This window comes from Simochromis diagramma, unplaced genomic scaffold (assembly GCF_900408965.1).
Source record: "Simochromis diagramma unplaced genomic scaffold, fSimDia1.1 OVJJ01000644.1, whole genome shotgun sequence".
In the NCBI taxonomy this organism is placed as follows: domain Eukaryota; kingdom Metazoa; phylum Chordata; class Actinopteri; order Cichliformes; family Cichlidae; genus Simochromis; species Simochromis diagramma.
Genome location: NW_024387201.1, coordinates 1,464,429 through 1,491,588, shown reverse-complemented (window position 1 = coordinate 1,491,588; position 27,160 = coordinate 1,464,429). Strand labels below are relative to the sequence as shown.

The 27,160-nt window shown below is 43.0% G+C and overlaps 1 protein-coding gene across 1 annotated transcript in view; it reads right to left on the bottom strand.

The window, feature by feature from the left end:
• LOC120745967 (2-lysophosphatidate phosphatase PLPPR4) overlaps positions 1-27,160 on the bottom strand; it is a 50,025-nt gene that overhangs the window by 8,430 nt on the left and 14,435 nt on the right. Inside the window, exons 2-4 of the mRNA XM_040051201.1 lie at positions 16,138-16,323; positions 8,135-8,264; positions 6,893-7,088 (exon numbers count right to left, since the gene is read on the bottom strand). Of these exons, the coding sequence (XP_039907135.1) occupies positions 6,893-7,088; positions 8,135-8,264; positions 16,138-16,323 (512 nt within the window). The remainder of the gene's footprint in view (positions 1-6,892; positions 7,089-8,134; positions 8,265-16,137; positions 16,324-27,160) is intronic.

Below are 27,160 nucleotides of genomic sequence, written 5' to 3'. Positions count from 1 at the left end.
GTCTGCGATGTAAAGGTGTTTGCCTTTCTTGTACACCAGAGTCAAGTTGAACTTTTGTAATCGTAGCATCATGCGCTGTAGCCGTGCCGGGACTGTGTGGAAAGGTTTGTTTTGGATTGTGACCAAAGGCTGATGGTCAGTTTCAATCACCACTGGCTTTCCGTAGATGTAGTCGTAAAACCTGTAACATGCGAACACCACAGCTAGTAACTCCTTCTCTATCTGAGGGTACCATCTCTCCGTTGGAGTTAAAGTTCTTGATGCATATGCCACAGGTTTGTCGTCCTGAAGGCATGCAGCCCCTAGACCATGCTGGGAAGCGTCACATGTGAGAGTCACTGGCTTGTGCATGTCATAGTATTGAAGTACTGGTGGGCTAGTGAGGCATGTTTTAAGTTTGTTGAAAGCATCCTGCTGATGTTGAGTCCAGCTCCACACCACATCCTTGTGAAGCAACTGACGAAGTGGTGCTGACAGTTCACTTAAGTTTGGGATGAACTTGCCCAGGTAGTTGATCATTCCCAGGAAACGTTGGAGAGACGTCTTGTCCTCTGGTGGTGGCATTTCATTGATCGCGGAGATTTTAGTTGGATCTGCTTTTAGTCCTTCGTCAGTGAATATGTGTCCCACGTAGCTCACTTCTTTAAGTCTGAACTTGCACTTTTTTGGATTCAGTTTGAGTCAGAACCTTTTTTAAATTTTTGTCGTGCTCCTCTATTCCTTTGCCTCCCACTATGATGTCGTCCACTATCACTGCGCATGGATATCCCATGAATATTTGTTCCATGGCTCTCTGGAAGACTTCAGAAGCGGTGTTGATGCCAAAGGGCATCCTCAGGAATTTAAATCTGCCGAAAGGTGTTGCAAATGTAGTGAGAAGAGATGAGGCAGGATCTAGTTTGATTTGCCAGAAGGAGCTCTTTGCATCCAGAACTGAGAAGATGGTTGCTCCCGACATCTGAGCAGCTACTTCCTCCACAGTTCGCATGGGATGGTGAGGTCGCATTAGTGCCTTGTTCAGATCCCTTGGATCAATGCAGATACGAACATCATCTGTATTCTTTTTGTGTGTTGCGACCATGTTAGATACCCATTCCGTGGGCTCCTCCACTGGTTCAATTACTCCCAGGGCCTGCATTCTTTGGAATTCCTCTTTAACTCTTTTCTGCATAGGACCAGGAACGCGTCTTGGAGGGTTGACGACAGGTGACACGTTTGGAGTGAGTTTCATTGAGTAAGTTACAGGTAAGTCACCGACTTCATCTTTAAACAGGTCTGTGTATTCATGAAACACTTTCTGCGCCAGTGTCTCATCCTGATCTGTGTCAACCTGGTAGACTTCCTTGCTGAAACTAACCAGTTTCATTCGCACGCTGTCCTTTAATCCGATGATGGGTTGCACATCGTGTTTTACAACTTGGAATTGCAGGTCATATAACTGTCCAGCTAGCTTGCACTTGAGAGTAACTGTGCCTGTGGTCTTGATCTTCGTGCCTCCGAAAGCAACGAGATTTACCTGTTTTTGTGACTTGAGTAGGGTTTCGTTGTTGCCGATCTTTCTGTAAGTGTCTAGTGAGATTACGTTGCACTTTGCCCCAGTGTCTACTTTTAGTTTGAGGGCCTTATCAAAAACTTTGACTGTGCAGTATCCTTCTTTGTTGTGATTGTTCTCACCCTCCATTGTTAGGTGCTCAATGCAAAATGTCTCATCACTGTCTGGGTCAGCATCCTCTGAAATTTGGTTCACTTGCTTGCCTCTGTGATGTGGTTTTGCTGATCTGCATTGTTTTTTGTAATGATTGTATTTTTTGCAGACGTGACACTGTTGTCCGAAAGCAGGACATTGCTCCCGTTTGGCTGGATGCGAACCGCCACAGTTTCTGCAATTTTGAATGTTTGTTAGAAGTTTATTTGTTTTCCTTTTGAACTTGCCATGTTTAATCTGTACAGTGTCCACACTAGCAGATGTAATATGCTTTGGTGTAGAGAGGGCTTTGCTATGTTGATCTGTGAGCTCGCTTATTTGGCATATACGCACTGCCTTGGCAAGAGTGAGTTCCGTCTCTTTAAGCAGGGAACGTCTGACGCTGTCACTGGTTATACCACATACTAATCTGTCTCTGATTAACTCGTCTTGTAGTGCACCAAAGCTGCAGGTTCTGGCCATGTTCTTTAACGTGCTCACATATGCTTCAATGGTTTCACCGGGTTTCTGTTGTCTTTTGTTAAAGTTATGCCTCTCCATTATGACATTGGTCTCTGGGTTGCAGATCTCCCTGAACTTTCTCTTTAGACATGCGGGGTCTTCCCTCGATTCCGCGGCGACTTCTACTATGCCTTCAGCTGATATGACTGCGGGGCCATACGTGAATGATCGCTCTCTTTCAATGGCCTCTGGTCCCGCCAGATTGAGGAGTATATAGGCCTTAGTCTTAGCATTTTTGTCACTGTGGGCAGCGGCGATAAAGATGTCATATTCGCGCTCGAACTTACGCCAGTTTTCAGCGACGTTGCCGTCAAAGATGAGAGGATCTGGGCGCCGGAATCCGTCCGTCATGTTGTGCGGTGATTGCTTTTTTCGTCGTCCTTACCGGCTCCGTTTTTCTTCCTGGACTGTGCAGGCTTTCTAAGATATCCCACTTCTGACACCATGTAGGTTTGCTTATAATAATCAGTCCGCTGTAACTGTATGCCAGGCGTTTATTAGCAGCAAACATGAGCGTCCGTACACTCGTAACAGGAAGTACACATAACCCCCAGAGGGAACCACAGCGACACCTGCTGGAACTCTCTGTAACAGCAACAACAGGAGGCAGTATGGACAAACATAACATTGCTGTTATCTACACAATCCATTTATGCAGTGATACCCCTCCTAACATCTAAAATACTTCTAATTTTTTATAGCTGCATCTTAAAGGACTATGGTTGTCACATTACTAGATATTCAAACTTCATGCCAATGCCTAGGAAAATACTTGATACTTAATACCATTTTTGATACCACAGGGAAGATTATTACCACATCCTGCAACAACAGAAGTTATTATTAATTAGATTAAATAAAAAAGTATTTAATAAAAAATTATGTCAACAATTTCATTACAGGTTGTGAAGGTGAAATATATTCTAGAACAAGTTGAAATTATTTATTGCAGAAGAAGCACATTATGCAAATGGTAATAATGAATTTGTGTGGTATTACTTATGTTACAGTAAAGAGTGCATTGTGCATTCTTAAAGTCGTACATGTTGAATTGAACTGAGTATGTCGTCTGTTCAAAGCCTCTCCCAGTCAGTGCTGTTCTCCATGCTTGTCTCACTGTACATGATGTTATTAGCACTTTAAAGGTGATCATTTAGGACTCTAACAAGTTGATTTGTTTACATTTGGCTATCTTAATTTTTAAGTGAGATGTGCATTTTGAGTTTATACACTTTATGCATATAAGGCAACCGTTTCCTTTTGCAGTATTTTTGTGTGACGTGTTTTTCTGTGTTTTAATAAGAGGGGAACAAAGCACATTTAAGTCAACCTAAGATGATATTTGTTCATTTTCACATCGCCTTACTGAGGTAATGCGAAGTGAAACATGCTTCTTTTACTCCAAAGCACCGGAGCACTCAAAGCTTTACAAAACTTGCCTCATTCACCTATTAACACAAGCACTTTTTTCTATGGGTAAGGATAAGTATGGTATCAGAAATCATGACCAGAAAAGTCCAGGTTCCATCCATTTTAAGCATGTGAATTACAATGTCTTGTCTTACTTATATTGGAATAAGCATGTACAGATTCCAAAAAGAGGAGGTTGTATAATCTAATTTTTTGTCTTGTAATGATTAAACACAGAGTCAATACAGTACAAGTGTAGACAGGGCAGTCACTTGAGACTGTGAGACCAGACTGGCCAACCTGCGCACTGCATGAATAGACTACAACAAAGCCTATGACTCAATGCCTCACACATGGATCCTGTAATGCCTTGAACTGTACAAGATCAACAGGAAGGGCCTTCATCAGGAGGATTGGGAAGTGGCGAACAAACTCAGCCAGATCATTACCAAGACTGGCTACGGATACCAAGTATGGAATGGTGGAGTCTGTTGTAGCAAATGCACTTAGCCAAGAAAATGGACAGAAACAATAATTTTCATATGAGACTTCAAAAAAAGGGGGTACAACACAAAAACCTGACATCAGAGCAAGATATATAATGGCTTCCCAAAAACTTTTCATTTTCTAGCTAAGCCTGAGTACATTCCATCTCTACTGCAAAGGATTCTGGGAAATGCAGTTTTCACAACCTTTCACTACCTCACTGACCGATCACAGTATGCGAGAACTCAGGGCTGTGTGTCGGACAGGGTCGTCTGCAGTACGGGGGCCCCACAGGGAACAGTTCTGGCTCCATTCCTCTTCACCATCTACACTGCACACTTCTCTCACAACTCCACCCAGTGCTTCCTGCAGAAGTTCTCTGATGACTCTGCAATAGTTGGTCTCATCACTGATGAAAACTGACCTATGGCCTTGTGGACTGGTGTCAGCAGAACTACCTCCAGATCAACACTAGAAAAACCAAGGAACAGGTGGTAGACTTCCACAGGCACAAACATCCTCCACTGCAACCACTGAACATACAAGGTACATTGAGACTGTGGACAGCTACAGGTACCTTGGTGTTGATCTCACCTAAACTTACAAATTATCATACCATTTTTAAACAAAACAAAGAGACAATTATTATTTTATCATCACTCATTCTTACAGCCAAATATCGTCCAAAGCAACAATATTTTAAGGTCCATATCAGGTTAAAACTTTAATATTTCGGCATTACGTTCAGCCATCTTGGATGGACTTCCTCTATTTTTCTTTTTCCAAAGCACTTAAAACAATATTACACATCAGCCACTAGAGGGAGCTCTAGTGCAGTGTGCAAAACTGTATAATCCAGTGTAACTTATAAAAGGCATAACATGGTACATTGTTAAAAAAAAGAATGCACCGGCCAGCTCAGCAACACCAAGAGACCACGATGACCACACAACATGACCTACTCAGTCAAGAAAAATTCTTTGGGTAGGGGAAATCAAGATTAACTTGTACTAGAAGGATGGTAAGAGAAAGGTATAGAGATGGAAAAGAACACTCATGATCTGAAGTATATCACAGCATTATTGCATGGGCATGTATGGTACAAGGTGGAACTGTTTCAGTAATGTTTCTTGATGATGTGACTGCTGATAGAAGTAGCAGAATGAGTTGTGAAGTGTACAGCCTCGTACTTTCTTCTCAGTTTCAGTCATATTCATATTGCAAAAACAGCTCAAGAGTTTCTTAAGGCAAAGAAAGTCATTCACCTGATCATAATTCAAACGAGCATGAAGATAAATCACAGGAAACACAGTATCGTGTGATATTTGTAGGTGGTCATTTAAGGTGGTCATTGGTGGGGCGATTGTGGCTCAAGAGTTGGGAGGTCGCCTTGTAACCGGAAGGGTGCCGGTTTGAGCCCCAGCTTGGACAGTCTTGGTCGTTGTGTCCTTGGGCAAGACACTTCACCCGTTGCCTACTGGTGGTGGTCAGCTACTGCAATGTAGCTGCCATCACTGATGGGTGGATGACTGGATGTGTAAAGCGCTATGGGGTCCTTAGGGCTAGTAAAAGTGCTACACAAATACAGGCCATTGACTCTAAAGATGTTTTATCCAGATCTAAAAAACAATCCATATTTAAAAGCTTTACTTTGAACATTTGATTTTGAAATATGTGACATGTATTGAAATGGCGATACATCTAAACAATTTGTGCAAAACTTGTGTTAAATCCTTTGATTTAAATCACAAGTCCACATTGTTGATGTAAAAGAGCCAAATGATAAAAGTCCTTCAGAGTGGTGACTTTGCCTGTGTTGCTATTAGCACAGCAGAAATGAAATCCAAACTGAATTTTCATTTGACTTATCTGTGTTTTCCCCTTTGTTCTTTTTTCCTGTTTTCATTAATGTCATGTGTATTGAATTCACTTGTTTCATACACTCTCTCCCTCCCTGGTGTGTAATTAGGCTGTTTTCCTTTCCTCATTCTCTTTAATTTTCTCATCTTGTCTCTTTCTGGCTCCCTGATCATCTTCCTCTCTCCAGTAGTTTGTTTCTTCTTCTAATGACCTACTTAGTTGCTTCGTGCTTTTCCTGGCATCATTGTCCAGCTTCTGACGAAGCGTCATCATCCTTCCAGCATACTTTTGCAGAATTGATGATGCATGCAATTGAGTTATTCCCTATAATTTTCTTATAACGGTATTATTGTTGTAATTTGTTGTCATTATCTGTCTTGATGCATGCTCAGTCATCCAGGTAAGTAAGTCATTTTGGGATTGACACTGTTATTATTGTCATTGTTGGTCGTAGTTATTGATTGGGATTATTGGTGGTGATGTTTGGTGTTGCTTTAACTATAATTATTATTATTGTCATAATTCTCTCCTAATTTGCATTAAACCTGGACTGAATAAAATTAACACCCTCACATTCACTGCACACACTCACAGTCCTGCTGGTATTATTTTTCTTACCAACTCTGTCTTGTCTGTAAGTTTTCCAATCTATCCCTGCTCTGTTCTTTATGTGATATACTTCATAATAATATTAAAAAGAAAAAGCCTTTTTTCTCTGTTTTATAAGACAATTGTCTTATATTCCCCTCTAAGAGTGCTAATGTACTGTATAGCTAGTGATATAAAGCATCACAAAGAATCACGTTAAATGATTTTTCTTGACTACAAAACTGATCCACTCTTAATTTGTGTGTCGTTTGCGTGAAAGTGTTCAGAATCCAAGTCTTTCAGTGTAAAGTGGAGCATATCGAGTGTTTTTTCTTTCCTTACCTGCCCTGGTTGATTGCTGCAGGGTCACTCCCTGAGCAAATATCTTCCATTATGTATGGGTTCTGTTCACAGCTGACATTTAGGGTGGTGTAATTGGGTTTACACACAGTTAGGAAATATGGTGTTGGGTATCCAGTCATCAGTTGGAGGACGTCTGTGATGAGGGCCGTGGCACAAAGACCGAACGCATGAACTCCTGAGGATAGATGGTGAGATATGTGCTTACCAAGAGGAAAAAGAGTGAGAATATCAGATTTTACAATGTTTAGTTTAAATTGTAGGGTTGTATTATTTAGACAAAATAATGTATCGTGGTATAGTCTGACGCTGGATCACTTCACAATCCAGTCCAGTTTAACTCAGTTCAGTTTTTCAATGGTTGCTCTCAACGCCGCACGAATTGTCCAACAATTAATAATAGCAAAAATGAAGGAGGGTAAAATGACGATGAATAATAAATTAACTACACAATTGAGACAGCAGTCGACAAACAACTTTGCCATAAAATTACCGTGAAGTGTTGTATTATGTATTATATTTTCTTAGTGTGAGTGAGAGAGTATTTATGTGGCCGGATTTATTAAGTGAAGCAAATAGTGTGACACTGCAATGTGGATGATGTGCTAATTTATAAAGTGGATGCATTTGGATGATTTACCATTTGGATGATTTACCATGTAGTAATGACCAAACCAAAAATGGTTTAAAAACAAAGTTTGTGTTTGTTACTTTTGGGTATTGCTGGTAATGCTGGAATTATATGATTTTGGTTTAGCACTGTGGATGAATGCATCGTCTTTAGAGACTGAATCAGTTTTAATATCCAATGCTAATAAACCAAAACCAAAACGAAAAGCATGAATCCATTGAGATAATAGTTATTTTACTGTTAGCAGATAAAATGCACACATAGAGGTGGCTGTGGCTCAGAGTGGGTAGAGCAGGTCTGCTAATCAGAGGTTTGATGGTTTGATTCCTTGCTGCTCCAGTCGGAATGCCCAAGTACCCTTGGGCACCTCCCAATGTATCGAGAGTGTCCGTAAAATAATTATAAAGCACTTGATGGCATAGAATAAAAAAACAGCATGTATATGAATAAATTGGGGAGTCTTGTAAAATTCCCATTTTGAGCTCCCATAAGGAAAAAAGTGTCACCACAAAGGTACTAGAATTCTTAACTGGCTACCATGGACTGCCTTTATGTGACATGAGTAAGTGTGCATTTTAAAAAAATCAACCTACCAACAAATCGGACGGCTCTGCGTATGAAGGAATTGAAGTTGCAGCCAGCTGCGTTGATGTTAGCCTCACTGCCACCGCCAAGCTTTCTCCGAGACAGACAGCAAAACAGGATGGCCTCTCCAATCATTATCTGTCAACACAACAACTCACCTGTTACGTCTGCTCACAGAGGAGGAGACACTCAGAAAATTCAGACTATAAATCTCTGCCAAAGTGGTTTTGACATAATCAGCCAGCTTGAGAACATGAACAGGAACTGGCTGCTTTATGTGAGCAATGTGCCACAGCTTGTTCTTTGGATTCCACTCAAAGCTCTCGGGTAAACCCAGCCACGTAGCTAACACACAAATGCACTCTGCATGGGATTACACATCTTTGCAGAACCAGAAGGATGGAAAAAATAAATATTTAGAGATTATTTAGCATTGGACAGGTGCAAAAGGGAAGGCAGAGGGGGGCTCCAGTGATGTGCATATTATCAAAACTGACCCTGGACACATGACCCACCCTAAACCAGAGAGAAATGTACACCACATTTTTCTCTTGCAAATTTTTCATACGGGAATTTATGTTTGCATATTTTTTGAATTACTTTCCAAGGTGTTTTAAGTTTTATGCTTTTTACAGTGATGATATCTAAAACTCTATGAAACTTACTGTGAAAGTAACCAACACGTCCAAAGACTCAGAGATGCATAGAAGTAAATTATCCAAACCAGGTTTCTACATCGGATTTACACGACTGTGTCTAAATATTATGGCACTGATATTTATATACGGAACTTTTCTACACTTACTGGCAATTCAGTCATTTTACACTATAAGCTGCACTCACCCATGTTCACCCACACAGACCTGGACCAGTACGCCTCATCTGTACTGGATTACATCTCCGAAACCACAGACAGTGTCACCACCCAGAAACGGATCACCATGTACCCCAACCAGAAGCCTTGGATGAACCGGGATGTTCGTCTCCTCCTGAAGGCCCGCAACACTGCCTTTAGGTCAGGAGATGCACACGCCTACAGCACAGCCAGGGCTAATCTAAAGAAGGGCATCAAAAAAGCCAAACACCATTACAAAAAGAAGGTAGAAGAACACTTCTCAAACTCCAACCCCCGACGCATGTGGCAAGGACTCCAGACCATTACAGACTACAGGACCACCAAACCCTCCCCCGCATCCTCTGATGTCTCCTTCCTCAATGAGCTCAACAACTTTTATGCTCGTTTTGAGCGAGGGAACCCCACAACCACAACCGAAGCAGACGTGACGCCAGATCACCAACCTCTGACTCTCTCCCCCACCGATGTAGGAGCGGTGCTGAGCAGGATCAATGTCCACAAGACTGCAGGTCCCGATGGCATCCCCGGGCGTGTTCTCAGAGCGTGTTCTGGGGAGCTTGCAGGAGTGCTCACAGACATATTCAATCTGTCCTTGGCCCACGCTGTGGTACCGGCCTGCTTCAAATCCACCTCCATCGTCCCGATACCCAAAAACTCCAACCCATCTTGCCTCAATGACTACCGCCCAGTAGCACTCACCCCCATCATCACTAAGTGCTTAGAGCAGCTGGTCCTAGCACACTTCAAATCCTGTCTCCCCCCCACCCTGGACCCCCACCAATTCGCATACCACCAGAACAGGAGCACAGAGGATGCAGTCTCCATCGCACTGCACTCTGTCCTCTCACACCTGGACAACAACAACACCTACGCCAGAATGCTGTTTATAGACTTCAGTTCAGCATTCAATACAATCCACCCCTCACAACTCATCAGGAAACTGACAGACCTGGGCATCAGTTCCCTCATCTGCAAATGGTTACTGGACTTCCTGACCAACCGCCCCCAACATGTCCGGCTGGATAACCGCTGCTCATCTACCATCACAATGAACACCGGTGTACCACAAGGCTGTGTGATGAGCCCTTTCCTCTACTCCCTCTTCACCCACGACTGCAGACCTGCTGATGGTTCCAACACCATCATTAAGTTTGCAGATGACACCATGGTGATTGGCCTCATCAGTGACAACGATGAGGCCGCCTACAGGGAGGAGGTGGATCGTCTGGCTGAGTGGTGCGACAGAAACAACCTGCTGCTTAACACCGAGAAGACCAAGGAGCTCATCGTGGACTACAGGAGGAATGCTGACCCACATCCACCCATCTACATTAAGGTTGTGGAGCGTGTGAGCAGCTTCAAGTTCCTGGGAGTCCACATCTCCGAGGATCTCACCTGGACGACCAACTGCTCCAAGCTGGTCAAGAAGGCTCACCAGCGCCTCTTCTTCTTGAAGACTCTGAGGAAGAACCACCTGTCCTCAGACATCCTGGTGAACTTCTATCGCTGCACCATCGAGAGCATCCTGACCAACTGTATAACAGTCTGGTACGGGAACTGCTCTGCCTCCGACCGGAAGGCGTTGCAGAGGGTCGTGAAAACTGCCCAGCGCATCGCCGGAGCACCACTTCCTGCCATAAAAGACATCTACAGGAAGCGGTGTCTGAAAAGGGCTGGGAAAATCATCAAAGACCCCAGTCACCCATCACATGGACTCTTCACCCTCCTGCCCTCTGGGAGGCGCTACAGGAGCCTCCGGACTAAGACCACCAGGTACCGGAACAGCTTCTTCCCCACAGCTGTCAGACTCCTGAACTCTGCCTCCTGACATCTGACCCACGTTAACACATGGACTGAACATACACACACCCACAATGGACAACTGTACCCTCAAACACACAATAATAACATGGACTGAACCACCACTCACAACCACTAGCACTTTATATAGCCTCTGTAGGAATTATATCTCACTTATCTTAACTTCACTACTGTATAGCTCTGTGTAAATAATCATTCTGTACATTTGATAATTTTTAATCCTACAACTGTTTACAACTTGCATAGTTCCCATTTCTGTATAACTGTATATCTCAGATTTCTGTAAAGTTATTTATTTCATATTCTGTATAGTTTTTCATATTTATATCCTGTTCATATCCTGTACATAGCTTGTACTCACTACAGCCTGTACATACTTATAGTTATAGAATATTCACAACATACTTCATACCGTGTACATTATAACATACCATAATAGACCCATTTCTGTAATATACTCACATATCTATATTATTGCTAATATATATTGTAATATATCTATATCACTAAAGCACTTCTGGATGGATGCAAACTGCATTTCGTTGCCCTGTACCTGTGCATGTGCAATGACAATAAAGTTGAATTCTATTCTATTCTATTCTATTCGATCGCTATAAAACCGTTGCAAGAGCTTGGTTCGCATTGCCGGCAATAAGCCGGACTCGTCCCCGGTGGGTGATGGGCTCCGCCAGGGCTGCCCTTTGTCACCGATTCTGTTCATAATTTTTATGGACAGGATTTCTAGGTGCATCCAAGTGGCGGAGGGCTTTCACTTCGGTGGCCTCAGAATCTCATCTCTGCTTTTCGCAGATCATGTGGTTCTGTTGGCTTCATCTGGTGATGGCCTCCAGCTCGCACTGGAACGGTTCTCAGCCGAGTGTGAAGCAGCGGGAATGAGGATCAGCACCTCCAAATCTGAGGCCATGGTTCTCAGCCGGAAAAAGGTGGAGTGCCTACTCCGGGTTGGGGATGAGTTCCTGCCCCAAGTGGAGGAGTTCAAGTATCTTGGGGTCTTGTTCGCGAGTGATAGGAGAAGGGAGCTGGAGATCGACAGACGGATTGGTGCTGCGGCCGCAGTGATGTGGACGCTGCACCGGTCCGTCGTGGTGAAGAGGGAGCTGAGTGTAAAAGCGAAGCTCTCAATTTACCGGTCGATCTACGTCCCTACCCTCACCTATGGCCACGAGCTGTGGGTAATGACCGAAAGAACGAGATCGCGGAAACAAGCGGTGTAAATGAGCTTTCTTCGAAGGGTGGCTGGCCTCTCCCTTAGAGATAGGGTGAGAAGTTCATCCATCCGGGAGAGGCTCAGAGTAGAGCCGCTGCTCCTCTACATCGAAAGGAGCCAGCTGAGGTGGTTCAGGCATCTGACAAGGATGCCTCCTGGGCGCCTCCTGGGTGAGGTGTTCCGGGCATGTCCCACCGGGAGGAGGCCCCGAGGCAGACCCAGGACACGCTGGAGAGCTTATATCTCTTGGCTGGCCTGGGAACGCCTTGGTGTTCCCCCGGATAAGCTAGAGGAGGTGGCTGGGAAGAGGGAAGTCTGGGCTTCCCTGCTAGGCTGCTGCCCCCGTAACCCGGCCCCAGATAAAGCGGAAGAAGATGGATGGATGGATGGATGGAGAAACTTTGAAGCCACTTTGAAGCCAAGGATTTTCTGGTAGTGGACAGAATTCAGAACAATGCTGACTCTGCATTCACTAATGCTATCTACCACCTGACTATCTACCACCTGACTACCGAGGACAGTGACGTCATCAGCGAGAGACTGGTGACCAGCATCGCGGAGCATGACGTCCGAGCGGCATTGAGGAGAGTGAACACAAGGAAAGCGGCGGGGCCAGACGGCATCACCGGCCGTCTGCTGCGCTGCTGTGCTGACCAGCTAGCAGGTGTGTTCACTTCCATCTTCAACGGGTCCCTGGCGAAGTCTGTGGTCCCCACATGCTTCAAAAGATCCACCATCATCCCTGTGCCCAAGAACAGCAAACCCTCATCCCTGAACGATTACCGGCCAGTTGCACTGACCTCAGTAGTAATGAAGGTGTTTGAGAGGCTGCTGAAGAACATCATCTCCTCCTCCATCCCAGACACCACAGATCCGCTGCAGTTCACCTACAGATCCCACAGATCCACAGAGGACGCCATCGCCCACGTCCTACACACCACCCTCAGCCACGTGGACAAGAAACAGGGTAACTATGTGAGAATGCTGTTTGTTGATTACAGTTCAGCGTTTAACACAATAGTGCCCAGCAGACTGTTCACAAAGCTCAGGGATCTGGGACTCAACAGCCGTCTGTGTGCATGGGTGTTGGACTTCCTCACTGGCAGAACTCAGGTGGTGAGGGTGGGTAGATGCGTCTCTAACAGCATCACCATCAACACAGGAGCACCTCAGGGATGTGTCCTCTCGCCACTGCTCTACTCCCTCTACACTTCAGACTGTGTGGCCACCCACGGCTCCAACACCCTTGTGAAGTTTGCTGACGACACAGTGGTGTTGGGTGCCATCTCCAACAACGATGAGGCGGCCTACATGGACGAAGTGAAGAATCTGGCATCATGGTGCCAGGACAACCACCTCCAGCTGAACGTCGGCAAGACCAAGGAGCTGGTGGTGGACTTCAGAAGGAGTCAGCACAGAGACTGCAAGCCCATTATCATCAATGGAGCTCCAGTGGAGAGGGTGCAGTCCTTCAAGTATCTTGGTGTCCACATCTCCTCAGACCTGACATGGTCTGCCCACATTCAGGTCCAGACCAAAAAGGCTAGGCAGCGCCTGTATCACCTACGACAACTGAGGAAGTTCAGTGTCTCTCCAAAGATCCTCAGGATTTTCTATACAGGCGCTGTGGAGAGCATCCTCACACAGAACATGACATCGTGGTTTGGGAACAGCTGTGTGAAGGACCAAAAAGCTCTCCAGAGAGTGATCCGTACAGCAGAACGCTGCTGCAGGATTGCTCTCCCCCCGCTTCAGGACACCTACACCAGGAGATGCCGGACTAGAGCAGCGCAGATACTGAAGGACCCGTCCCATCCTTGCAACAAACTGTTCCAACTTCTGCAATCCGGTAGAAGGTTCTGCATCATCCGGGCAAGGACAGAGAGACTCAAAAGGAGCTTCTATCCCCAAGCCATCCGTGCCCTAAACACACACACCCGCCCTCTCACATCATCTATAATTGACTGAGACAGGACTCTCTCCCAGACACTCTAAACCAAGGCACAATGTACATTTCAAATTCCTTTAATTTTAAATATGTTTATATTGTCTATTCTGTAAAATAGTCAGATTGTCTATTCTTATTTAATTCACTTAATGTACAGAATTCACCTGCTTGCTGCTACTACTGTACATTCACCTAATGTATATACTATATATATAATGTTCTTCCACTACCCCCCCCCCCCCCCCCCTTTTTTTTTTGCACATGTCGAGGAGCGTGTCAGGCTACATTTCACTGTGTGTTATACTTGTTTAACTATGCATGTGACAAATAAAGAACCTTGAACCTTGAACTCCAATGAACTCAGTGAAGATCTAAGAAGAAAACTTGTAGAATCAAAGTTGGAAAGGTTTCCTGGACCATTTCCAAATAATGTAATATCAGCTGTTCACAGGCACCCACTAGAGTACGCTGGGCCCTCAGGCCCCCCTCATGAAGTCAGTTTCTGATTCCTTGATCAGAGACAATTTAACATTGTCCTGGGGGTTGTCTCATTGTTGCCACTCTAGCACACATGTTAATTCATGCCTATTAATTTCATCAACACTTCTGCTACTTAACTGAGGTTTAACTGACATGATCCTTCCTTAAATCTGTTTGAGCATTTTATTATTAACAGCTTTTACAGCTCTTTATTGATATATTATGTGTTCGAGTTCTGTATTATTTTGTTTTCTGTTAATAATTTTATTCTGCATTTCCCTGAACTTCTTGTTGTCTCAAGATGATTTTTATTGTATTGTTATTTGTGACTTTAGTTCTTAGTTTTCTGTGACTTCAGCTTTGTTAGATGTCCTCACCCTGTTTTTGGTCATGGTCCCTCATGACATTCTCTTTTTCCTTGTGTCTTTGTTCTTGTTTGTATGTGTTTGTGGGCGGGACTCATCACAGGTTCCCGTCTGTGGCCGAACACACCTGCTCTAATCACCCACCTGATGATCTAATCAAGAAGCCACTACTTAAGGTAGCTGCTGAGACTTTGTCTTCACTGGATCATCGAGCTAATCGGTTAGTTAAAACTGTGCTCCTGCTACTCCAGAGCCTCCGGGCTAGAACCAGCAGACTGAGAGACAGCTTCGTCCATCAGGCTGTCAGGAAGCTGAAGTCTCGCCCTGCTCCGTCCCTCTCGACTCTCACACACATGAACTCCAGACCTGTATCCAGCTCCTCCCTCCGAATCCAACAGCGCCCTTTCACTGACTGCCCCACCCCCACTTGCACATGAACTCTGACACTAGTTGGTGTTTTTATCAGGTAGTATTCATTGCATTTTCCAATCGCACCTGTATGCAATCTTAACTTATATTATTGCATTACTGGAATAATCTTCCAGTTGATATTCCCGTGTCTGAATTCATTCAATCTTTTAAATTACGATCAATAACTTATTTATTTAACTTAGCACTGCCGAGTAATTAGCGCTCTGTTTCATCTGGTAGTGTATTTTGCACTTCCTTAAGTGATTTCAATTTTATGTACTTTTAATTTAGTTTCCTACTATTGTATTATTGAGAAGCACTTTGATGTACCTCTGGTCTTTGTGCTACATAAATAAAGTTGTATTGTATTGTAACTGTCGTACATACAGTGGCTTGCAAAAGTATTTCGCCCCCTTGAACTTTCCCACATTTTGTCACATTACAGCCACAAACATGAATCAATTTTATTGGAATTCCACGTGAAAGACCAACACAAAGTGGTGTTCACGTGAGAAGTGGAACGAAAATCATACATGATTCCAAACATTTTTTACAAATAAATAATTGCAAAGGTAACTGTAAATAACTTCACTGTAAATAAATGCACTGAGCTGTAATCTCCCGAGTCCTGCACTTGAGTTGTCCAGGTCTGGAGTCTCACTGCCTGTTAGCTTTGACAGTTTTCTCAGAGGTTTTCTGGTAATTTGATTTGTGATAAAGATGACGGACACCCAGAGGAAAAAATGCAGATCTCTTCCCCTTCTTTCTAATTTACATTTTACAATGGTTGTGTGTTTATACTATAAAATCTAAGACTAGAGCACCTCCATAATGACTGCTAAAGGCTATTTTGCACTGTTTCAACACTTAAAATAAGGCTGTTGTCAAGTGTGAAGCCTTACTGTGATGGCAGGTCCAGCAAAGGCCAGGCTGAGCAACATCAGGAAGGGGATGACCTCGTGGTTAGGGTCAATGTAGGGCAGGCTTAGGCTGCGGTCATGACAGTTGAAGCCAGACTTCACTGGCTTGAACACATCCGTCCACTCCAGGAAGTACAGACTCACCACAGATGAGACCAGGATGGGCAGCTACACACAGACACAACATCAGCAGACAGAGAAAATGAGGCGTTAGTTCAAAGTCATAAACAGCAAGAGCTTCAGCAGATTGCCACTGAATAGCTAAACAGCCAGTCAAAGCTGCAAATGCCCATATGAACCCGTGGGTCAATGAGCACATTAACATTTCATTTCATAATAAGAACAACAACATAGAAAGGTCAGGATGGATGGACGGTTATGCAAGATGGCACGTGGACTTAATTCCTCTTATTAATTACATCCCAACAAACAAAATGACAACCAGGTCTTAAGACAACATTAATTATAACATGTTCAGTTCAATCCCAACTATAAAATAAGGTCAGAGTTTTAAATGTGGTATTTACTTTTTCAGTTCAGCAAATGGAAGTACTCGCTGTACTGATGTGTAAGCAAAGTACTCAACTAGTTACATAAATATCTGCTTTATACAGTGAGCTAGGGACATTGTTTTTAGCAGAACTGTGAAGCTGAGAGGAGGTTTATGTGTGCAAACGGGAGCATACTCGGTTTTCCTTTTGACATTCTTCACCACGTTTCACCTCTCATCCACGGGACCCACACCCAGTTTCACACCTTGGCTCAGGCGATTAGAGGATCTTCAGGGGGTCCTTTTGTCCCTCTGTGGGGGGTCACTCCCACTAGGTTTATATCTGGGACTCTCCACCATTTGACCTTAGAACTGAAGAAGCTTCTCGGATGAGAGGTGAAACGTCTTCAAGTAACTTAAAGAAGTCCAGACGCTTTTCTTTGCAAGCTCCTTTGACTACGATGACCTGGATGACTGAGAACCTTCACAGACAACTCTCCTCTTCGTGTTTTTGGGGGATGTTGCTAACTCCGGGTCCGATAACAGGCACCACACCCACAGTAGTCGGTGCTCGGTCTCACAGCAAGCTATCAAATATGGTGCATTTCTCGGCTCTTAAAAAAACGCTATGCGTCGCCAGGTGTTTCATCAGATTCGAGGTTTTACCTCCTTTGCACAGTATCACAGTATCAGCTTAAAGCACTTGTTGCAGGCTGCTGAGTTTGCATCTTTTGCTGTGAAGTACAGCCAGACTTTTTACCACTTCGCCTTGAGCGTTTTTAATCTGTAGCTCTGCTCTAAAAGAACGTACGCACCTGGACCCGCCTACTATCCTTGGAAAGGTAAAATGATTGGCTAGAATCCAAAGTGTATGACATCTCAGGAAAAAAAGCACCGAAATAAAGCACCGAAATGTGCGCTGCTTTTCGGTCTGGTTACTACCATTTATGTCAGAACCGGTACCCATCCCTACTTGGGAGGGTTCCTCCGGGGTTTTCACACAGCTGAATAAACGTCAAACAGAAAATAATTAAACAGAAGAGTTTACGTCAGCGCCCGGTTATATTTTAGATAGCAAGGAGCAGACGGCAGTTTTACTCCACCGAGGGAGCTCGTGACGTACTACCCGGCTTTCTTTAGACCGTGAAGGCCGGGTCCTCAGGTGGAAGCATCCTCTGAATTTGGACACCCCCGCTGTTTCTGGGCCGGCCAATAATAACGGTGACATTTAACGTAGTTTATCCGATAAATAAACCCTGTAAAATGTATTTACCCCCCCATCCCCCCCAACAGCCCTTTTGAATGTCTCCCTAGTATGGCCACAACACCTCACTCTTGGAGCACTTTTTTGCCACATGTATCGCAAACCACGTCTCAGCTGTTTGTGGAGGTAAAATAAGTCCGCACGTGACTACAATTACGCTCAGCCATTGTTGTGAGTGCGCACGCCAAGGGGCTGCGAGATATTTATACAGCCGTATTTCGCACATGACTGTGAAAGGCGGAAGAGGAAGTAGTTCCTTTGAATGTAGACAATCCGAATGTTATAGTTTCTTTCCACTGTGTTCCTGTTAATGATAAACTACAAATTTACTCTAAATTACTAAAATATTGATATTTTAATGTGAGAATCGATTCTAGAACATAAATGATTGGTATGCGAGGAATCGATATTTCAGGATCGATCCGCACATCACTAGTAATCACGCCCGCCGAGTTAAAGCACGGGGAGTCAGGTGTGTGGGGGTGTTTTCTGTGGTGAGAGGTGTAAACAAAATGGCTCTGAATGTTGATCTGTGGTCCCGCCGTGCCTTATTCTCACCACACAATCCAGCTGCCTCTGTCCTGTATCATCAATGAACACTAGCATCCCAGTGCTACTGGTAGCATGGCATAAACAAGCCTCATAATACCTACGCCAGGTTTTAGGGATGATGTGTATATATTCTTTTCTTTGTAGAAAGCAAAGCAGTTCTCCCTGTTTGCAGTTGGAATGACATTCATTCATTCTTGACAATTATTTCTCGTATTCTTTAATAAAATAACAAGACTGTTACCATCATAAAAGAAAAAGAAAAACAGATGAATGAGCCATTACAAGTCATTAAAATGCTTGTCTTATTACTTGGCCCGGAAATTTGAGCATCTAATGTTGCTCTGCTGAGATTTTTGTAATCAAGACATAATAAGAAAGAAATGAAAATCCCAACATTAAACACACAAACTCACAAACAACACTCTGAAGGTATGCTGTGTTAGCAAAACTGAACACACTAACACCAGAACAGGAAGTAAATACAACAGGAAACAAGAGATAAAAAGAGAGACGCAGAGCTGACGCTGGAATGAGGACATAACTCGATGAGACGTGACACATGAAACGCAGAAGAAATCACAAAATACAAAAGAACTGCAAGAGACTAAACCATGGAAACATTCATCAAAGAATATTAATCATCAAAAACATAAACACAGGGTCGACAGAGCAGGACCAGGACAACCCTTACATGCTCTTTACATGCCTTTCCAGCATTTTTGGTTCAATTTTGACCAAGTACGTACGTGCCTACACACTTCTATTGAGAATGTATAAATGGATGATTAATCCTTAATTAATGTTTCAGAGACCTGGAAGAGTGTATTGTGTAGCTTTAACAACACTGATTTTTGGATACAAACATCTATTATCAGACAATATTATGTTCTCAATTTCTATTGTTTTCAAAGTGTAAGTTGCATAAACATTCTAGAACCATGTATAGCAGCTACAATCATTAAACACTGTCCTCTCTTATGTCCAGAGGCTCAGAGACACGGTGACCAACTGGCTGCAGCCGGAGAGAGAAATGTGACTGTGAGTGTGTGAGAGCAGTTTGTGGACAGGCTGCCTGTGAAGAAGCAGGATTCTTTGCTTCTCCTGGACCATCATCATCATCATGGGCCATCACAACCTAGCACATGCAGTAACACCTTCGTGTCTGCTTTCTCTCTTCAGGTCCCAGAGCAGCTATGGACTCTGGTTTCCACTCATAGGCAGGAGTGTTGGAAGTGCTGGAACCTCCTAAAAAATGGAAGGATGAAGAATCCACAGTTTGGTGGACAGAAATGAGCCGGGGCCTGAGGCACCAAACTCATCATTCCTGCCTCACCCTGTTGTGAAAAACCTTCCCACACCAGCCTCGACAGTAGATTTTTCAACAGCATTTGCAGATGACCCCCTGCCCAGTCACACCACACTCACTCAGCATACAGCATTGAAACTCACCCAGGTGTGACGGTGCATTTACAGCCCTACAGATTACCTGGACATGAAAGATAAATACTTCAGAAGGACTTAGCTGCCATGCTGGAGATGAGAATGATGGAAGAGTCACACAGTGCATAGTGAAGATGGGTCTATATGCTTCTGTGTGCACTACTGCGAGGTGAATGAGGTATCACACTTTCCCATGCCCCGGTCAACGACCTCCTGCATCTGTTGAGCCCTGCAAGTTTTACACCGGTCTGCACAGAGTGCATTCAAACAAGCCGTGATTAGTGTTTGGTGATTAAAAATAAAAAGACTAATCAGAGCTGTGAAAGCGTCCATCTTCCTTTGATGATGCCTATTAAATATAACATGCTGGGTGAATGAATAAAGGAAGCACGATGGATGCAGGAGTCATCCATGTTTGACAGTGAACCACCTCCACACACTGAGCTCATCCCTACGTTCCTCCCGACTCCCATTTTCTCGTCTGTTTTTTCCCGGCCGCTGCCAGCTTCCCTCAGCTTGTGAATATGACAAATATAGGTCAGTGACTCACGTTGCTAACACTGCAGACGAAGCTGCTCCAGGAGAAATACTGTACCCTTCATTCTTCAAAGCCGATTTTAGCGGAATAATTTATGTCACATGGTCTAATTTTGAGAGTGCAGTATGATTTGCACAGGTCAATAGCAGCTAACTGCATTTGAAACATTTCATAGTGTCATGATTCCTTTCAGCTGTGAGGTAACACACATCAATGCTTTTTTTGGCTCACCTCCATTATTTAAAAGTCTCACAAAGGCGGAATGAATCGTAGAGTTTATTGTAACCAACCCCTGAAATAAGTAAAGTTCACTGTCCTCTATGTAATTAACAAACATTTAATTGAATTTCTCTGTTAATTGCCTAACAAAGTAATTAAATGTTTTTCAGATGCTGTGAAACAACGTGAGTTAGATGTATGCCACAAAGGAGAAGGGATGGTGCTGTTGTTCTGGGTCCCAATCAGACCAGGAGTGACATGTTTAGCCGCATGTTCTCCTTAAATTGCTGGCTGTCTGAGTGGTGTCCCAGAAACGATGTGGGCTTCATAGATAATTGGCAAACCTTCTGGAGGAAACCTGGTCTTGTTAGGAGAGACGGCATCCATCCCACTTTGGATGGAGCAGCTCTCATTTCTAGAAATATGGACAAATTTATTAAACCCCCCAAAATATGACTATCCAGAGTTGGGACCAGGAAGCAGAGTTGCAGTCTTACACGCCTCTCTGCAGCTTCTCTCCTCCTGCTACCCCCCCAAAAACCCATCTCCATAGAGACTGTGTCAGCTCCCAAACAGACAAAAAACAAACTAAAAACCAGCAACAAACAACTTAAACATAAACAATTACAAAGAAAGAACAATACAGTATCCACATCTGAACCAAAGACTAAAACAGTGAAATGTGGATTATTAAATATTAGGTCTCTCTCCTCCAAGTCTCTGTTAGTACATGACTTAATAATTGATCAACAAATTGATTTACTCTGCCTTACAGAAACCTGGTTGCAGCAGGATGATTATGTTAGTTTAAATGAATCAACACCCCCGAGTCATTCTAACTACCAGAAATTTCGAAGCACAGGCCGAGGGGGCGGTGTGGCAGCAATTTTTCACACCAGCCTGTTAATCAACCAAAGACCCAGACAGACTTTTAATTCATTTGAAAGCCTGATGCTTAGCCTCGTCCACCCCAGCTGTGAAACTCAGAAACCAGTCTTACTTGTTATCATCTATCGTCCACCTGGGCCTTACACAGAGTTTCTGTCTGATTTCTCAGACTTTTTATCTGATTAAGTTCTCAGCTCAGGTAAAATAATTATTGTGGGTGATTTTAACATCCATGTAGATGCTAAAAATGACAGCCTCAACATGGCATTTAATCTGTTATTAGACTCAATTGGCTTCTCTCAAAATGTAAAAGAACCCACCCACCACTTTAATCACACTCTAGATCTTGTTTTAACATATGGCGTAGAAACTGAACATTTAACAGTGTTTCCTGAAAACCCTCTCCTGTCTGATCATTTCCTGATAACATTTACATTTACAATAATTGATTACACAGCGGTGGAGAGTAGACTTTATCAAAGTAGATGTCTTTCTGAAAGCACTGTAACTAAGTTTAAGAATATAATCCACCCACTGTTATCATCTTCAATGCCCTGTACCAACATAGAGCACAGCAGCTATCTGAACGCTACCCCAACAGAGGTCGATCATCTTGTTAATAATTTCACCTCCTCACTACGTATGACTCTGGATACTGTAGCTCCTGTGAAAACTAAGGTCTCAGATCAGAAGTACCTGACTCCGTGGTATAATTCTCAAACACGTACCCTAAAGTTTGTAATCTGGAGAGGAAATGGCGTGTCACAAATTTAGAGGATCATCATTTAGCCTGGAGAAATAGTTTGCTGCTTTATAAAAAAAGCCCTCCGCAAAGCCAGAACATCTTACTATTCATCACTGATTGAAGAAAATAAGAACAACCCCAGGTTTCTCTTCAGCACTGTAGCCAGGCTGACAAAAAGTCAGAGCTCTTTTGAGCCAACAATCCCTTTAACGTTAACTAGTAATGACTTCATGAACTTCTTCACAAATAAAATTTTTATCATTAGAGAAAAAATTACCAGTAATCATCCCACAGATGTAATATTATCTACAGCTACTCTTAGTACCATTGATGTTAAGTTAGACTCTTTTTCTCTAATTGATCTTTCTGAGTTAACTTCAATAATTACTTCCTCCAAGCCATCAACGTGTCTTTTAGACCCCATTCCTACAAAGCCATCTCTAAACCCAGCAGTCTTAGCTAATTATAGGCCTTTCATATCAAAAATCCTTGAAAGAGTAGTTGTCAAACAGCTAACAGATCATCTGCAGAGGACATGTCCTGGTCAAAAATGACCCAAAGTTTCCTCACAGCGTTACTGGAGGCCAAGGTAATGCCATCCAGAGTAAGAATCTGGTTAGATACCATATTTCTAAGATTTTCAGGGCCGAGTACAATAACCTCAGTTTTATCTGAATTAAGAAGCAGAAAGTTAGCGGCCATCCAGGTCTTTATGTCTTTAAGACATTCCTGCAGTTTAACTAATTGGTGTGTGTTATCTGGCTTCATGGACAGATAGAGCTGGGTGTCATCAGCATAGCAGTGAAAATGTATGCTATGTCTTCTGATGCATGAGACGGCTGTCAAATTCATTTTACACTGTGGGCCACATACAGTCCACTCTGACCTTAAGTGGGCTGCACCAGTGACATTCTCCTTTCTGTCAGAGGAAAGAACTTACATATTGTTTTTCTACATGATTACAAAAAAGATGCTGTGACAGAGAGAAATCTGTCAGTGCGACTCTTTGGAGTTAGATTGGAAGAAATGTGTAAACAGTTCATTGCCCAGACTGTCCAGTTTTGTTTTGTTTTTTAACTGTAGCTATAAAGAAACTGAAATTTCTATAGTAGAGAACCTCTGGTACCGAGGGCATTGGGGTTAAACAGGTTAATTTGTAATTGCTTAATTGCTTTGTGTAGTATGAGTGGCCATAAGGGAGGTTTTTATCTGTAGGAAAAGCAGTAAAACTGAAGAAAATACAGTTAAAAGTCCAAAATTTCAGCTTCTGTTTGTGTTTGGTGAGCAGTTAATAATTAAAAATGGCTTCAAGCGCACATTCAGGCCTGTGAGACTCAATTAGATAGACACTGAGCCATGGCTCTGTGGTACATGCAGACATCTCTGCATCTCTGCTAATCAAAGACATCTTGTATCTACTTTATTTTATGTAACACTCAATACTGAACTGTAGATTTTAGACTTTTTCAAGATAACTTTTGGTTCAGTGTTTTCATAAAAACCTTGTTTCTATGCATTTACGAGGGTAAACAAACATGAAGTTTAAGGCCTGGACAGGTTTGGAATTTTCTGTCTTCCACAATGGAAAATGGGTAAAAATAAAAACGGGTGTCACTTCAGTCAGCTCCTAATTTTATAAATTCTGCCCTCAGCTTTGCCGTCTCCAATTTCATTGAAATGCAGCCAGATGCTACTCACTTTATGCTTTCCCTTGTTTCTTCACTTTTCCCCGGCACGCTTGCACTTAAATCCGGCTCCTCCATCTCTCAGTGTACCTGGAACGTACCACTACACTTGCTGTCTTCGGGATGGGAATTGACAAGAATTTAGCTATTCCGATTCCATTATTGTTATTACTTATTGATTCTCATTGGGTTCTCAGTAGCTCCACTTTAAGAGTCAACACCATTAGTAAACAGCATATCAAAGACATTACATTTGTGCAAATTAATTGCATGTTGTGTGGTCAAATGTTTGTCACTTGGGGTCCTTGGCTAGTTTAGCGTTAGCATGCTGTCTGTGCAGATGCTTGCAAAGAGCAAGAGTGTTAGAAGCATTATGCAGATGTTTCTGTCCTGCATGCAGTTTGCACTTTTGTTTTTATTGCACTAAAGGACAAATGCAAGAACCTATGAGCAGAATCAATAGGCAAGCAGACTAATGATTCCAAGGACTCTCCATGGATTTTCAGCAGGGATTCAGCTCCCACATACAAACATAGCATATCCCGGATATAGTTGTATCATGGGCCACATGTATGTTTGACACCCCTGGCCTAAGGGAAACCTATATAATGTAATGTAACCGTCTCTAAAGCTGTTTCTGTACTGTGACCTCATTGAAACTCTTCAAATAAACCATTCCTCAGATGATCAGTTAGCTGTTTGACAACTACTGTAGGAAGGTTAGAGATTGGCCTATAATTAGCTAAGACTGCTGGGTCTAGAGATGCTTTTTGAGTAAAGGTTTAACTACAGCTAGCTTGAAGGCCTGTGGTACATAGCCGATCATTAGAGATAGGTTGATCATATTTAAGATCGAAGCATTAATTAATGGCAGGACTTCTTTGAGCAGTTTTGTAGGAATGGGGTCTAAAAGACACATTGATGGTTTGGAGGAAGTAATTATTGAAGTTAACTCAGAAAGATCAATTGGAGAAAAAGAGTCTAACTTAACATCAATTGTACTAAGAGTAGCTGTAGATAATATTACATCTGTGGGATGTTTATGAATAATTTTTTCTCCAATGGTTAAAGTTTTTCTTTAATGCCTCGGCACCCACATCAGTGAGAATCTCACCTGGACCCATAACACATGGCAGATCATCATGAAGGCTCAACAATAAAATTGTGGATTAACCTCCAAACTTCTCAGCAACTTCTACAGATGCACAGTGGAGCGTATCCTGACAAACTCCATCACAGTGTGGTACGGGAACAGCACCACTCAGGACATTTCCAGCACTCGGGTCAGGAAAAGGGCACACAATATCATCAAGGACCGCACCCACCCACAGCACACACTGTTCACACTCCTGCTGTCTGGCAGACTCTACAGGAGTGTAAAAGCAGGGACAGGCATTGGCATGAACACACAGTACTTACAGAGTTTGAACAGTAATTTACTCACATTTGAAAATAAATATTATAATCATTTAAGGTACAGGATTCCGTGAGCTGTAACCCATAATGATCAGAATTTTGGACTTGAAGCATATAAAATCCCTCTTAAAGTTCTTCTGACACAATCCTTCTACTGGCTCGTATGTGTTCCTGGCAGCTCCTTAGTGATTACAGAGATGAGAGCACATCGTAGAGACAGTGCATTTTGAATAATAGATGTGTAAAAATGGAAAGCAGGCTCCAGTGGGCTTTTCCTGGCAGTTATTTTTGGTGGGTCCTGGGCCAATGGCACCAACAGTCATAGAGCTTTTTGAGTGACTCACTGGTAGTAATTCCAGTATATCAGCAGAAAGTTAAAAATGTCATAAAGTGAATTCTGTCACACAAAAGTAGAATGGACACAAAGCCCTTTGGAACCAGCCTCCAGGTTAGAGGGTTAGTGCTGCAGCTGTGATTACATCCTGCTAGGGGCAGATACCCTCTGTAGCACCACCGTCCACATGTGTCAGTGTAGTTACATAAAGGAGGAGGCACTGATTTAGCCTGAAGCTGCTGAGTGATGCATTTACAGTTTGAAGGAATACCAAACTCGCTATAAGAGGATTCAGCATCAAACGTATAACCAAGCTACAGCGCTATGACAAAGTCTTTACCTCCTTCCTGATTTCTCAGCTTTTTGTCAAACTTAAATGTTTAAGAATGTTTAAAGAAAGGTTGAGCCATTTCTTTCCAAGCGTGACTTGGAAAGTGTTATTCACGCCTTTATTACTTCACGTTTGGATTATTGCAATTCTGTTAATAGGGGTTGGGCAGGGCACTTTGTCACGCTTGCAACTAGTGCAAAATGCTGCGGTACGATCTTTAACTGGCAAAAGGAAATTCGACCACATCACTCCGGTTTTGGCCTCTCTACACTGGCTTCCAGTTGAATTTAGGATGCGTTTTAAAGTCCTTTTATTGGTTTTTAAATCTCTAAATGGCCTGGCACCTATTCATTTGTCTGACTTGTTGAAGCCCCACGTCCCCATTCTTTCGCTTCGGTCAGCTGAGCAGCTGTTGCTTTCGGTCCCAAAGTCACGGCTGAAACGTGGACCGAGCGTTTCCTGTTGCAGCGCCAATGCTTTGGAATAGCCTTCCTCTCCATATTAGACAGGCTACATCAGTGCCAGTTTTTAAGTTCAGATTAAAAACCTATTTTTATTCCCTGGCTTTTAACTCTGTGGGTAGCTGACACTTTTATTAATTTTATTGCTATGTCTGCTTTTTGCTATTTTATTACTATATTTATATTTGTATTGTACAGAACTTTGGTCTCCCAGGTGTGTTTTTAAAGTGCTATATAAATAAACGCTGATGATGATGATGATGACGATGATGTTTCAGATAATCAAACTAATTTTAATGTTAGACAAAGATAATTCCATAATTGCTCCTGAATTCCTCCTACATGACCGGTTCAATCTAGATGAAACTTCCTAGAGAACCAAAATTCATAACATCTTTAAGGTGACTGATTCAAAATCAAAATGTTTACTATAAAATTTTCTTTTTCCATGTATTGGTATATAAAAACTATACTCTCTCGTTAGGCTGTGGCCTATCGATCCCGCCAGGGAAGTCAAACGTACATGTGACCCGTGATACAATTATATCCGGCCCGCAGGATAATTTCATATCTCAGTGATTAATGGCCTGCTGGCACGTGAGAGCTGAATCTTCAACCCTGCTGAGAATCCAGGGAGAATCT